Below are 15,478 nucleotides of genomic sequence, written 5' to 3'. Positions count from 1 at the left end.
TAGAAAGAGCAGAAAAACATAAAATGCACAATACAAATGTTTATAGTATAGAAATTAATGCTTTAATAAAAGCAGTTGACAATATGTTAATTATTTCCTGCTCAAATGTTTAGAACATGTTTCTCTTTACTCACAGAAAATACCATCAAATCTTATGTCATGGCTCTGTCTGTTTATTCCCAGTCCCTTTTTTTTACAGTCTATGGTCCTTTCTCAAAGTAGATAAATAGCCTACTTGAGAGTAGATTAAAACAAACCGAATCACTAACTCCTCAAAACTTAATTACAATATTTGTTGGCAAAAACATCAATTTGATATTTTTTGCACATATATCCTTAAATGTTTATAAACTGATGAAAGCAGTTACGACGATCTGTTAACTACTCCCTCATTTACGCCCTCTTGTGCAACATGAAATAAAGTGACACACCACTGAAGGCTTGCTTTAAGACAGATTCGTTTATCCTGCGTATGACGGCCGAAAGTAAATATTTTTGTCTTTAAGTATCCGACTACTGACAGTGACTTATTTTGTGAATTGTTGTGTATCGGAGATCGAATGGCGCTCGGTGTTATGGATGTTTTGTCCTGGCCTTGGACTAAAGTGTACACAGCATCCAGTGTGTGTTTACTGACAAGATGCATCTACAACCTGTATGAAGAGGCGAAAGATCCACTCATACAGACCGCTCTAGTGAACAAATTCTCTCAGAACTCACCCGATGGCAGGACAAGCGATGACAATGAAGAATTACATTCTGTTTTGTGGTATCAGGTCACGGATAGCTTCTGTTTATGGGTAAGTGGTTAAATCATATCAAGACATTATATGGGTCAGTGGATGACTGTTACACTTTCTTTTCCCTCCCGGATTCATATATTAAAACATGCAATTCATGTAGGCTTAAATTGTCTTAAACTTCTATGAAGAATGTTTTTCATTTCTGAATTTGAAATAATTTAGTTTTATAGGCCTATATAATATAATTTAGCCCTATGAGTAAAATGGCTAGCTGGAATCTGAAACTGCAAACTGGATTCGTTTGGCATAATATTTTGTTATTAGGCTATTTCTTTAAAATGCATATCTCTCTTAGGCCTATATTTTGAAAACGTTTTCGAATATATTGAAAATTGTGTGTATTCATGTATTTTCAAGGTAGGCCTACAGCGGCATTTTGGTGCCTTTTAACTCTTTCCCCGATCTCCAGCGTTTTAAAGTCAGCCACCGCCAGCGTTTTTGATAATTTTCTCAAAAAATGTCATGGCCCCCAGAAAATGTTGTTGTATGAATATCTGACAATGCAATAGGCCTATAACAAAAGAAAGAACAGACCCTCTGCTTTAAAAACCCAGCCAAAAAACACGTTTAATTCTAGCTTCATGCATAATTTTTCTTATCAATTATTATAATTTTTTTGTATATGGGTAAGTTTAATAAAAAACCTACAATTTGATCAAAAAGCTGAGAAAAACACATTTTTGTCTGGGTGGAATGATGATCTAAACATAGTAAATCAAGTCCATCCACACCTGCTTGCACAAGTCCTGTAACTCATCCTGGGTATAATTCAGTAACATTAGGCAGTTTTGATTTATATGCTGTCTAATGTTGATGATCACGTTATTTGTTTCTGCTTCTTCTTCGTATGTGTTTTTATCAAGCATGCCACACAAGTCCTGAAAAGTGAAGTCAAAGCGTCTCTCGATCCCCCTAGGTCTATAGGTCATAAACCCCGACTCCCCGTGTTATTCACATAGACAGTAAAAGAAATTAACAGAGCAACCCCATAGACTTCAACGGAGAAAAGTGAAGTCAATTAGAAGCACTCACTTCCTGATGGCTGAGGTTGACGATGTAGATGTGACGTGAGCAACCTGCCTGACAGTTGTAAGTCTTCTAGTAGCTGTGCCAAGAGAAATCTGAATCATTCCCTTCCGAATCTTGCAGAGACGGAGAGCGTGAGTAGGAGCTGTCCATGAGCTAGCAGCAGGATCAACTTTATCACTCTCTATGGGCTTCTCCCTTGACTTTATTCCTCCTCGTCCCCCCGATTGCCTGCGAGCTCCTCCTCTCTATAATTGACCGTTCGCAAAAGCCACGCCCCTTAGTTATTGTTACTACGCCCGTCAAACAATTGAGAACCATAGCCATGGCTGGGTTGAGATCCATACATTAAGTGATTGGTTTTGGAGTAATGCAGCAGACATATCCTCCAGGGAACGACAGAAAGTATAGACAGAGTAGCGCACGGGAGCACATGCACAAAACAGTTTTGTAAAATTATATATCAATCATTTTTATTTGATCATATATCATTTTACAAAACTGTTTTGCGCATGTGCTCCCGCGCGCGCTATTTCAGTCACAACACTGCAATCAGAGGACGCGCTGAAACCATCAACTCTCGATGCTGTTCTCTTCATTCATAACTCGTAGCCTAAGGATATATTTGTGTAAATAGTTGTGCAACTGCGCAAACTTTGTTTTGAAGTTTAATGTTTGAGTTCCAGAGGAATTTGTGACTGTGTACCTGTTCAACCACATCAAAGTTTCGTAATTAGTAAGTCCGTGCTTTTTCTCATTTTTTTCTCTTGTTTGCTGACTGATGAGGGGCCGCAGTGCCGTAGTGAAACGGTGTTTGTACATGTAGCCTATTTTTTAATAATAGTTGCAAGCAATCATAAAATACAGCAAGTTTTAAGCCCGTGCAGACCTCACTGCCATAGGCGCATCGTTTCACTATCTTGCTGAGATCGCAATGTTTGACGGAGGTCCTTCTCCTTAGTTACAGTTGCTGAGCTAGGATTGGACGAGAACCGTTCGAGGGCGGGGTTTTGTGAACGGTCAATTTCTCTACTGTGCGACAGAGAGTCGCGCGGTTATGACACAATCGTTAGCCTATTTTTACAAAAACGGCTTCTATGGGGCCATAACGTAAGATACAAGGTAATGGAGGGATGCACCGAATATTCGGCCACCTAAAATTTCGTCCGAAAGACTTTTATCACCGAAACAATACGGCCGAAATGTTGTGATGACGCAAACAGAACCTGCGACCTGCACGTGCTTGTCTGAAGCAACATGTCTGCGGTGTGGACGTATTTCAGTATACCTGAGAAAGACCCACGGACAGCGATTTGCAAAACATGTAATTGTTTTTTAAATACATTTTTTGAAAAGGCAAGGAAGTTTCCCAGTGATGGTGTCAAGGCAAAGGGCATTGCACAAAATATTATGGAATTCATTGCCTTAGGTTTAGATGATCAGCCATTCTCTGTCGTAGAAGATGTGGGATTTCGTAGGCTGATCGAGCACATTGAGCCCAGTTATGTCATGCCGAGCAGACAACATTTCTCAGAGGTGTGTTTTCCTGAGCTGTTTAATGTTGTTGCACCTCACGTCCATGAGCATATAGCTGCAGATATTTCAACAATCAGTTTCACCACAGACATATGGAGCTCAGATGTCAGCATTACCAGTATGCTCAGTCTAACTGCACAATGGATCGACGCTGATTTCCAGCTGCAAAAGATTCTGCTCCATTTCGAGGGTCACATACAACAGCAGCCATTTCTGATGCATTCGCCAATATGTTATTTAAAGCTATACTGTGTAACTTTTTTAGTTTATTCTTAGCTAAAAACACTTAGTTCTTTCAAAAATATATGTGCTCATTAATGTATATTTACTTCGTTCAAGTAATAAAGTATTCTCGTGAGTGTATAATATGCCATTGAAAATACATACGGGTGAGGGGTTCGAATGTCGGTCGCCATGTTGCCCCTCCATCTTGAAAGTACATTAGCCAAAGAGGGACATACCCGTTAATTCAAGCTTCGCCTTTCGCGTCTCCGCAATTCACTGGCACCGGCCCTGTTTTTATTTTTTCCTTTCCCTCTCCCTCTCCCTCTCCCTCTCCCTCGCACCTCCGTCACATCAACTGATCTCTGCTCACGGAGAAAATTATATAGCCTACAATGTAAACTTTGCCTTAGGCTAGTGATGTCGTACAATATACAGAATAACGATAGCACTGATAAAAGATACTTTACTAAGATTAGCTTGCATTCGTCTGGGAACCTGATAGCTGATGTTAGCAATGAAATGGTAAAAAAAATAACGAAAACATAAAACTATTATTCATTTTACATAGATGTCATAACCTATATGTTAACTGACAAATTAAATTACTGCAAATTATAATAGTTTTCTAAAGTAACCTCATCACTTGAAGGAATACTCATGGACAAGGTCGAACTGGAAGCCATGTTAATCTTGGACTATATTGGCCACCGTAGGAGTTAAAACGAAATCGGAATTGAGAGGAACAGAAACTAATATTCACTGGATGGTCATATACCTTTTCACCGCTAGATGGGGGTAAAAATCACACAGTGTAGCTTTAATGTACACATGAGTGGGGTCAAGTTAAACATTTTAGTTTAAATTTCATTTTATACTGTGCATTGTTGCAATGTGCTAAATAAATATTTGCATAATTTGTAATTCTTTGAAACTTTAATATTAAGTTATGCAATTGCAATGCCTTGATTTTAGTAAAGTTAGTACACAGTCATAGCCATAAATGCAATGGTACTAATAGTTGGCATAATTTCTTTCTTTTTGGAATGTGCTTTACTGTGGAAAAAAGCACAAATATGTCTATTAGCTGCAAAGTACTAGTCAATGTAGGGTGCAAAAAAAAAACTATATTTAAGATTACACTAAACATGTACTTGTAATTTAATACATATTTAATTAATTAAAATGATATGTATTTTTTTTACTATCATTCATTATAAAGCGTTATAGCATCATTAACTTTTTTATCATAGTAAAATCTACATATCGGTCCCAACAAAAGTATTATTTAGCGCAAAACATGTTGAAGATTAGCGTGAAGGCTATCGATTACTTAAATGATAAGCTGTTTCCTCACAAAAGCGGTTTATTCGGTGTAGTGAAACCTCCTCTCCATTGACATCCATTCATAAAAAACAGCCTCATGCTCTCCTTTCCTGCGTACCAGCGTTAGCCGTTACGCTTTTTTGGCTAAAGGTCGCAGGCGTCATTTAGTGGCTTTAAAAAGAACTGAAGAGAATTCAGTTCTCTTTTAGAAGATGTGTCATAGCGCTCCCTAGTGTATAATAGTTAAAACACGAAAACCCGGAAAATTCAAGATGGGTCTTTCTGCGTCCCTCACGCAGTACTACAAACCACGCCCCTCCAAGTTACACCTACTACACCTACTATTTACGCCTCCCATGAAGAAAAAAGCGTGGATGTCAAGTAAATTATTTTATGTTTAATGTATTAAATGTTTGTAAGGCTAATTTATTTTGGTTTTGAATCTTATGAAGTATGAAATAACAGCTTAGTAAAACGTAAAATAAATGATATAGTCAGATTAATTTACCAATGGTAATTATAGCTAAAAACCTAACCCCCAACCCAAAACCGTACTCTAAACCTACCCTTACATAAAATTAAAATTTACTGTTGAGTTTCATACTTAAAAACTGAGGAAAACAAACATGATGACTTACGGCGTCTGGTGATATGTAATACAATCTGTATGCCTTATCACTAGGTGGTGATAGTGAAACTTTAAACAGAAGAAAGTGAAGCAGAAGAAGAGCAGTACTAGTGACGCAATCAGCGAATCCAGAGGGAGGGGCTCTGATGACATCGCGAATGGCTGTTTCATTACGTTCATTACATTATTCGCAACTTGAGGTAGGGGGTGTGATTGATTTAAGGGGCGTGGTTTGTAGTACTGCGGGACGCAGTCGAACACACTTGGAGAATTCCGTGTTTGGCGGGTAAGTGTTTGCGTGATTTGAATTTCCCCCCAAACCAGTTCAGCAGAAATCCCGCCCTGCAGCCAATTGTAAAGATTTCATTGGTGACTGTACTGATTGCCTAGCCTGGCTCCGCCCGCCTATGTACTTCCGCTCAATTTAAAATTTTCCTTCAGTACGTCGTCTGGGTTTGCAGTATATTCGCGGATTTACTTTTCTCCGGCCAATTTTTTACCGGTCCAATCAGCGAACAGAGGGAGTGGCTAAGAACGATGACGTTGAGGTTGTGCGCTAGTTTGAGTTGTAGTTTCGTCACGACCAAACGTTAGCGATTGGCTATGGCGGATCCAGATTGGCTCTGGGCAGATCCAATAGTTTTAAACTTCAACAGAGTACCCGCCTTCAAGGAAGTTGAGTTAACGCTTGTCAATGGGGAGTGGCCAGACTCTCTGTACAACTGAAATGTACGAGAGTCTGGTAGGACTAGGCTACTGATTGCATACACCAAACACTCATACCTAAACTCAAAAAAAATCACGCGAAGCTTTTTCTCACAAATAAAGGAAAATTCAGTGTTTGGCAGGGAAAGAGTTAAATGGTTACGTTAAATTAGCGTACAGGGTCTCGATTACTTAAATGATAAGCTGTTTCCTCACAAAAGCGGTTTATTCGGTGTAGTGAAGCCTCCTCTCCATTGACATCCATTCATAAAAAAAATGGCCTCATGCTCTCCTTGATATGGTTTAGATGTTTTGTTTATTTCATTCAAACTATTAACATGGTCATGCCCATTTTTCAGGCCTGATGTTTTAATATTTTATATAGCCTACTGTATTAGGTTTTAGGGTTTTGGGAATTAGTGTCATTAGAGCAAATGTACATTAGTGCAGCTAGTAGGTCAGTCCGCGTGTCTTGACCAAAAGATACACAGACCCTAGTAACCTATATTTCATTATTCATCTCCTCAGGTCCTTGTGAACACACTGTGCTGTTTTCTCCTGCTGATGGCAAAATGTATCCAGTTTATTGTGTTCGGGGATCTCAGAATAAATGAAAAACAGGTAATCCACATGGCACGTGCCCAGCCAGAGATTAAACATAACAGTGAAATAACTATGTTTGTTTAATTAGTTTGTTTCTCCATATCCATACATTGTACTGAATGACTAATGAACCCATCTGCTTGTTCTGTTACATTTTTGTGGCCTTGACATTCCTGCTATAAGAACCTCAAGGGCAAAATCTGGAACTTTCTATTCTACAAGTTCATCTTTCTCTTTGGTGTGCTGAATGTGCAGACAGAGAGGGAGCTGGCCATGTGGTGTCTTTGGTGCTCTGCACTTCTCTTTCTCCAGCTCTTGGCTCAGCTCTGCAAAGTTCGTTTTGAGTATGTAAGTAAATATATTTTCAGTTGATATCCAGAAACCCGATACTCAGAGAGAGAAATCCAGTGCCTGGAAACTGTGAAAAACACAGATGACCTACCATGTGACTACCCAAGTCCATATCAATTTCAAGTTGAACATTATAAATAGCATTAGAGTCCTTGAATCCTATGTGTTTACTAAGATCATTTTTAGTTTAGTCTTAGCATTAGAGAAGATTATGCTTTTAAATCAGTATCATTCTCCCATGTAAGTGCTCTCACAGCAACAGTGGGGATAATGAGGTCACTGAAACACAAGATTCTGTTGAGCATCTATATTATTTTGTCATAACTATCTCAATGTATTCAATGTAATTTTGTATTCAATGTGACTTGAGAATGATATTGTGTGTTTTGTATTTCATAGCTTTCTTCATCCTCCATCACGACTCTGGGCAGCCATATGCGCGTGTTGTCAGTGTTGATGTGTTTGTTTGTGTTCTCTGGGGGGCTCACTGTGGTATGTGGCCTGGTGGGGTTTTCCAATGAAATGCACACTCTCTCCTTTATGGCAGTTGAAGTAAGTTTCTATATGTGTGCATGTGAACCTGTTTGAATGTATATCTTAATCTGTATGCATGTGGAAGCAAGTACTGTATACATTTGTTTTTAAGTGTACAGATTCTTAAAAAGCATTGTTTTTCTACAGTGCCTTATGGTAACTATATATATGAGCCATGCAATTCTACGGTAAGTATTTGTAAAAGTGAGCTTCACCATCCACATTCAAACAAACAATAATTATAACAATATATATTAGTGCTGTCAAAATACGCACACAATTATTTTTTTCAGTTTAAAGGGATAGTTCACTTTAAAATAAAAATTCTGTCATCATTTACTCACCCTCAAGTTGTTTCAAACCTTTATGAATTTATTTCTTCTGCTGAACACAAAGAAAGATATTTTGAAGAATGTCGGTAACCAAACAGTTAACTGGTCACATTGACTTCCATAGTATTTTTTTTTTCCTACTATGGAAGTCAATGGGTACAGACTACTGTTTGGTTACCGACATTCTTCAAAATATCTTCCTTTGTGTTCAGCAGAAGAAATACATTAATACTGGTTTGAAACAACTTGAGGGTGAGTAAATGATGACAGAATTTTAATTTTAAAGTGAACTATCCCTTTAACACTTTAAAAATATTTAACACAATTAACGCAATATTTGTTTGTTTTTTCTGTCATCCTTTGGCTAGTGTTACAATATATGATCACGCTCTTATTCAAGAAAATGCTTTTAAACCATTCACGCGAGATATGGCAATAAAGAGAAGGCAGTGCGTTACTACTGCTGCATGTGTCTGTGAATCTTCTGTCTGTGTGACACACACACACCCATGCGCACAGAACGCCGCTTCAGGCAGCGCTTGCACCAAAAAACACACGGAATTATGCACAAAATGCAGCTTTGTCGATTATCCTCGCAAGCACAGTTAAATAAAGTCTTAAAAAAACACAAAGACTTGTGAGAGAATAGGATGTGTGTCAGATCGGCGTGTATGTCAGAAAAAGTAAATTTCATAGAGAAATCAGCAGTATTGGTATTGGGGATACCTTCTTTCATAAAAAGATGCCATTAAACAAATATTTATAATATAGGCTACTGTCTTTATGTTGTTTCTACGTTAATTTGGAGATTAAATGTGAAATTATTACTATATAAAAATATAGGCTATAAAACACTTTAATATGAGGTTTTATCAATCGAGTTTGTTATCAATCAACTCGATTTTGATAAATCGAGATTAATTACATTAAAAAATGTGAGATAAATAACATTAAAAATGCAATTAAAGGTGGGATTAGCAGTTTTTGAAAAACACTCTTGCAAACTGTTTCGGACAGAGTACCAAAACAAATTTGTAACCTATCAGCAAAGGGGCGTGTCTACTAATGATGGGGAGGAGGGAAGCGCTCAGTGCACAGCACAGACATTAGCCGAACGACTACAGAAAGAGAGAGATGACAGATAAAAACAAAAGAGAAAAATGTCTGCGGTACTTAAAATTAAAATGAAGGCTTACGATCAGGCAAGAGGTAGGAATCATGTTAAAGCAGGGCTATGCAGTTTCGGGAATTTCTTCGCTGTATTCTCGCTTTTTGCTCACAGATTTCTCTATAGAGCTCCCCCTACAGCTTCGGAATAGATATTTGACAACACTGTCGAAAAACTTGTTGGCGACTCTCAGATACCGGAGGCTAGTAGATCAACGACATCAAAGCAGACATCTGCAAAAATGACATCATTTTAGCAGATTTTTTTTTGCCGTAAAGCAATTTGTTACATTGCGAGACCTGATATCACGCGATACTCCCGGACGCCGCGTCCGGCGGCCCGCCGGGTGTTTTTTCCGCTCACAGGCGATAGGGGGGTGCGAGACAACCACCATTGAACCCCATTCCAATGACTCCTAAGCTGTTCAGTTAAGGTAAAAAATCTGCATAGTTCACCTTTAATATCGGAGAAGCTTACCAGCGCTGGAGAGAACTCAAGGAGCAGAAAAGCCTAGCATCGGACCCCGAGGTTGCTTTATTTCTTCTCGATAGGTTAGTAACATTGTTAAGCTTTGTTTAGCAGAACTAATATGCTGGCTTTTGCTTGAATATGCTTGTGTCATCTTTGGTTGTTTTTTTATTTGCGATCTTATTGTCGTTCGGTTCAGCTATGAAAAAGACACATTCATTTCCACACCATATAAGCCTGGAACATCTAAGTCTCCTCCACTGTCTGTTTCAACATGTGCACGCGCTCTATGTCATCTTTTTCCAAGCTTTTGTCCGTGGCAACATTCCGACCTCTGCCTCTACCTCTACCTCCTCGTGTGCCGAGTGTTGAGCGTTGTCTTCCATGTGAAACGAAGCTGAACCACTGGCGCGTTAAAACACACATTACTACCAAAACACATTCGACATGGATTACCATAGTAACACATTGTTTTATTGATGACATCATATCCTCTGCCGGCAGGTACAGCAGATTCCGCTATAGTCGTTGCCTGGGTTACGGTCGCGTACATAAGTGTGGGGTGGATTTATCAAAATAGGGGCGAGATCTTTGTGGGGTAGGGGCATGTTCGTTTTGGCGATTTCAAATATCAACATTGGACAAAAGTGTTTTTGAAAAACTACTGATCCCACCTTTAATTTGATTTTTTTTTTGTATTCGATTGACAGCACTAATATATATATATATATATATATATATATATATATATATATATATATATATATATATACACACATATACAGTCATCTGTCACTTTATTTGGTACACCTGTTGAACTGCTTGTGAACGCAAATATCTAATCATTCAATCACAATCAATGAATTTAGGCATGTAGACATGTTCAGGATGATATGCTGATGTTCAAAATGAGCATCAGAATGGAGAAGAAATGTGATTTAAGTGACTTTGAGCTTGGCATGTTTGTTGGTGCCAGTGAGCTGCAGTTCTGTAGGCGACAATGCCTTGTTGATGCCAGTGGTCAGAGGCGAACGGCTAGACTGGTTCACGCTGATAGAAAGGCAACAGTTAGTCAAATAACCACTTGTTAAAACCAAGGACTGCAGAAGAGCATCTCTGAACGCACAATATGTCAAACCTTGAAGCAAATGGGCTACGGCAGCAGAAGACACAATGTGTGGCACTCCTGTTAGCTATACAGGAAACGGCCTACAATTCACACAGGTTCACTAAAATTGGGCAATAGAAGATTGGAAAAACGTTGCCTGGTCTGATGAGTCTCGATTTCTGCTGCAACATTCAGATAGGGTCAGAATTTGGAGTAAACAACATGAAAGCATGGATCCATTATGCCTTGTATCAATTGTTCATGCTGGTCGTGGTAGTGTAATGGTTTGGAGGGTATTTTCTTGGCACACTTTGGGCTCCTTAGTACCAATTGAGCATAATTTAAACGTCACAGCCTTCCTCAGTATTGCTGCTGACCATGCCCATCCCTTTATGACTACATTGACATATTCTGATGGCTATTTTCAGCAGGATAACATGCCATGTCACAAAGCTCAATTAATCTCAAACTGGCTTGTTGAACATGACAATGAGTTCACTATAATCACATGGGCTCCACAGTCACCAGATCTCAATCCAATAGAGCACATTTGGGATGTGGTGGAACAGGAGATTCGCATTATGGATGTGCAGCCGACAAATCTACTGCATCTATGTGATGCTATCATGTCAATATGGACCAAAATAACTGAGGAATATTTTCAGTACCTTGTTGAATCTATGGCACAAAGAATTAAGGCAGTTCAGAAGGCAAAAGTGAGTCCAACCGGTACTAGCAAGGTGTACCTAGTGGCCAGTGCTTGTATATATATTAGACATACGCATAATGTACACACATACACATCTGTGCACTTCATTTACATGGTGGTCGGGAAAGGCATGAACCTTCTTCAGAACTTTTCCTATTGCGATCCACTGTCAAGTTTTTATATAATTAATGATGGTGGGAAAATTATGACATTTATTTTGTTGGTGCACTATTCTTCTGAAAATAAAAATGCTGTTTAATCAGCATTTACTCAAAAAAACTATTGGCTGTTTAAATTAAAGGAAAGTTAAACTTGTATGATGGTTTGGCTTATTAGTCACATTAGGATAAAGAATAATAGGTAAAAAAACAAACAAAGTATTCGGTTTTATCAGAACTTATGTAAAGTACAAATTCCCCAAAATAATACTCAAGTATAGTGGAGAATTACTCAAGTACTTTACACCTCTGGTAAATATAGACCCATAAGACGTGATTTTGAATTATCTTGTTATATGCATTTATAGGAGATATATCCTTATATGTTTTTTAGGATGTGTGCCTGCTAATTGAAATCTCATTTTGTTCAGGTACACAATTCACCTGTATGACCTGATCTGTGAAGATTCCTGGGAAGATAAAGAGGTCTGTATTTATTACACAGACTTTGTCATGGAGATGGGTATTCTTTTCCTAGATATGATGCATCATATCCACATGCTGGTGAGACAATCCTCTTTTTTTTCTTTCTTTCACATTTATGTTAAAAAACAATTAATTTAACGAACCAGTTTTTTATTTTTTTATTGCTATTAATTAATATAATAATTTGCATATTTTCTTGTATTTTGCCTTTTCCAGCTCTATGGGAATATTTGGTTCTCTGTGGCTGATTTGATTATATTGACAGACTTACGGTTCTTGTCTCAGGAAATGCAACACAAGTTACTTCAACACAAAAACTACCTGCATATTTATGATGTTATGGACATGAGGTATGTGTTATGGGACTTTTAAGCCTTGCAGCATAGTTAATTAAATGTCTATTGTGGTGAACAGAACATTACAGGAAATAGGATTTTTGTGTTCCCATTTGCTCCAAGATCATTTTTTTATAGCATTTTCAGAACTTTCCAAAAGATGAAAAATTGTTTTTGCTTTTTTTGTTGTAATTTGGTGCCAAGGTGTTATAACTCAAAAGTATAGTGTTATAAATGTACATACTTTTTTTAAATGTTATTATTAAAAACACCAATTATTAATTACTGTGGGAATGTTGTCACAGTCTGTGAAAAGGTTTGAATAATAGTTCATATTTCTACTTAATGCTAGTGACATGAAAGTTTCTCAAACTCTGTTTTTCCCTAATGTATAATAGAAAAGTATTTTCGTACATAAGTAAGGTAACAGCTGTTGTATGTGCACTCTGTTTTGGTAAATTGCTGTAATGAAGTGAGAAAAGACAGTCCTTCTAAATCATAATATCTCTTGGCAGGTTTTCTATGGCTACAATGGAAGAGCTGGCATCTCATGATGACAGATGTGCTGTTTGCTGGGAAAAGATGTACACAGCGTACAAACTGCCCTGCGGTCACCTTTTCCACAAGTATGAAAATTACCACAATTCAGATAGAGAAGGGTTTATTATGCATCCACCCTGGGTACTGAATGTGAATGTAATCTCCCATACAGCACTAAGTTGAATGGGTGACTATAAAGTATTCGGTATTTGGAAATAAATGGACAATTTGATAGGAAACCTTTTTACATGGTCTCTAAGATACTGGTATCTGTATGTGTTCTCAGGTCGTGCTTGCGTTCCTGGCTAGAGCAGGATATGTCATGTCCCACATGTAGGATGTCTGTAAATATGAGTGGCAGTCATACCAGAAATGAACAGGAGGGGGCATCATTGTCAATCAGTTTGGGCCCAGCTGCTGTGGCAAACCCAAACAGAGCTCCAATCAATGACCAAAGTCACCTCTTCCATTTTAATGGTAGACATACAGCTAATAATTGTTTTACACATTGAAAAAATATACACTTCTCAAAGTAATTGCTCATATTGCCCTATCTGAAGACTCAAAAGTGAACCCTCCACAATGCATTAAGTCAGCTTTAAACTTCAAACTGCTAACTCAATGGGTTGTTAATGTACACAGTATAGGCACATTTGCTTTTTATTATGCTTTTTAACAGAGTGTGATCATTGCTTCAAAGAATCTTAGACTTTTCCTCTGCAGTCACTCTTAAATAATATTTTAGGATTGTTTTGGGTATTTATTGAAATATCCCTTTTTCTTCTTACAGGTTCCCAAATCGCTAATTGGCTGCCTGGCATTTCAGTTGAATTTGTGCACTCTCCTAATATGATTGTTCTATTGCAGACAGACTCACAGGTGTGAGAATCTACAGTACATTGTCCTTATAAGTTGTTTTCTGTTTAAATAGTTGCATTTTTATCTCATAACCGTTAATAATTTACTGTTTTGCAGGCACACCAGGAGGAATAAATGTTTCCTCAGGTAGACCTACCTGAGTATAGAGGTTTCGAAATCAACAAATCAAGAATAATGTGCCACTGACTGCATTTCTCTATGCCTCTCTTGACAGATGTAAATTGCTCTCAGATGTAAAAAGAATGAAACATTGAGTTCAAGTTGATTGATGACATATTAGGCAAGGCAATTTTATTTGTAGCACATTTCATACACAATAGTAATTGAAAGTGCTTTGCATACAAAGGATTTAAAAACAAAGAATCATAAAATAATCACAACAAATGTGTAAGGAATAAAACCAACAATAAAAGCAAAGAAAAAAAATATTAAAAATGTATATATTAGAAGGAAGTCAGTGAAAGTACAGGGCAACTGTGGAAATGTGCACGTAGAAATAAGTGTGTTCAACATAAGTATGTATGTATGCATGTGTGTGTATTATTTATTTATTTTATTTTTAAATTTTAGGTATAAATCAGAAGATTTCCTCTCAAACGATTTAGTATCCTATTACGACATTGTACATACATTTGACAATATATTCTTTGTTTTCTGAGATTAGTAATGATGACATCTTTTCAGTTTTTGTATACGTTTTACATTGCCTGTATATAACTAATTAGGACTAATTAGTTTTTCCAAATAAGGTTAGTGTATTATGTCAGTGTTTGTGTGCCTACTCTGGTGTCAACTAAACGCGGAAGGGGCGACATTGCTCAATGGCCAAAGCACAGAGAATTGTACTAAATGTTTACCGTGGTACCCCTGGAACGCAATTGGGCTAGTTTGGGTAGTGATTGGGCGGGTTTTGAATAGAAATGGGCTGGTTTTGTTATGCAAACCTGGCAACCCGAAACACGTGCAAGTTCCGCACAGAAAAAAGAAAAAAAAAGATTAGGCTACACCACTCAGTATTTAAAATCTCCGTTCATTTATGCAAGCCTCCTGACTCGGTGAGTAGCTGGTATTTATGTTACACTGTGTAGGCTATTTTACGAATGGACATTTCAGGCGTGTTTAGTTAGTTTGACATAACGGCGTAGGGGAGATCTGAGCCGTTTCACATTTTAGCGTTCACTGCTTTTTACTTAAACTTAAAGATTACAGTGAACATCTTCACCGTTTAGCAGGTAAAATAGTTATCACACTACATTAGGCTATATGAGGTTAATGTTTTGACACAAAGGTTTGACATAACGTTGCCTACTACTATCTTGTTTTTGTAAGCTGATGTTCCACAACAAGTTTCAATGTTAGTGAAACATGAAAAGCACGTTGTCCGGGCCAGCACACATCGTTATCAGTGAATTGTATAAAATGACAATTCGTCATTGAATTTTACATTAAATTTGACCCTGTCTCTCACCTTTTTAATCCTTGGTTTTATTATTATTATGATTTCGTAAAAAAAAAAAAAAAAAGGATTTATATGTGAATGGGTTGGCTAATTGTGTATTTG

General features: G+C 37.6%; 2 protein-coding genes across 3 annotated transcripts in view; both read left to right on the top strand.

Annotated features, from left to right (window-relative positions):
- The first annotated feature begins 405 nt into the window (after nucleotides 1-405).
- Nucleotides 406-15,385, top strand: amfrb (autocrine motility factor receptor b). 2 transcript variants are annotated; one of them, XM_079594041.1, is made up of 11 exons: nucleotides 406-800; nucleotides 6,775-6,867; nucleotides 7,105-7,197; nucleotides 7,600-7,752; nucleotides 7,882-7,922; nucleotides 12,109-12,241; nucleotides 12,380-12,513; nucleotides 13,014-13,124; nucleotides 13,325-13,515; nucleotides 13,829-13,917; nucleotides 14,014-15,385. In XM_079594041.1, the coding sequence occupies exons 1-11, from the start codon at nucleotides 561-563 to the stop codon at nucleotides 14,029-14,031; spliced, it is 1,296 nt and encodes a 431-aa protein (XP_079450167.1). In that variant the 5' UTR covers nucleotides 406-560; the 3' UTR covers nucleotides 14,032-15,385. The 2 variants fall into 2 exon arrangements, with proteins under 2 accessions (XP_079450167.1, XP_079450166.1); XM_079594040.1 differs by having other exon boundaries at nucleotides 408-800; nucleotides 7,033-7,197.
- Nucleotides 14,838-15,478, top strand: part of dpep2 (dipeptidase 2) — a gene marked incomplete at its 5' end in the record, with an annotated part of 32,224 nt that continues 31,583 nt past the window's right edge. The window contains one exon of the mRNA XM_079594029.1: nucleotides 14,838-14,972. Within this exon, the coding sequence (XP_079450155.1) occupies nucleotides 14,838-14,972 (135 nt within the window). The remainder of the gene's footprint in view (nucleotides 14,973-15,478) is intronic.

This window comes from Phoxinus phoxinus (assembly GCF_949152265.1).
Source record: "Phoxinus phoxinus genome assembly, chromosome: 2".
Taxonomy (NCBI): Eukaryota; Metazoa; Chordata; class Actinopteri; order Cypriniformes; family Leuciscidae; genus Phoxinus; species Phoxinus phoxinus.
This window is presented reverse-complemented; position numbering and strand designations above follow the sequence as displayed.

Excerpts from the sequence above, each read along its gene's own strand:
- amfrb (XM_079594040.1), top strand. The coding sequence starts at position 561 with ATGGCGCTCGGTGTTATGGATGTTTTGTCCTGGCCTTGGACTAAAGTG. Across the intron at positions 801-6,774 it reads CGGATAGCTTCTGTTTATGG|GTCCTTGTGAACACACTGTG; the intron begins GTAAGTGGTTAA and ends TCATCTCCTCAG. Across the intron at positions 12,514-13,013 it reads TATGATGTTATGGACATGAG|GTTTTCTATGGCTACAATGG; the intron begins GTATGTGTTATG and ends ATCTCTTGGCAG.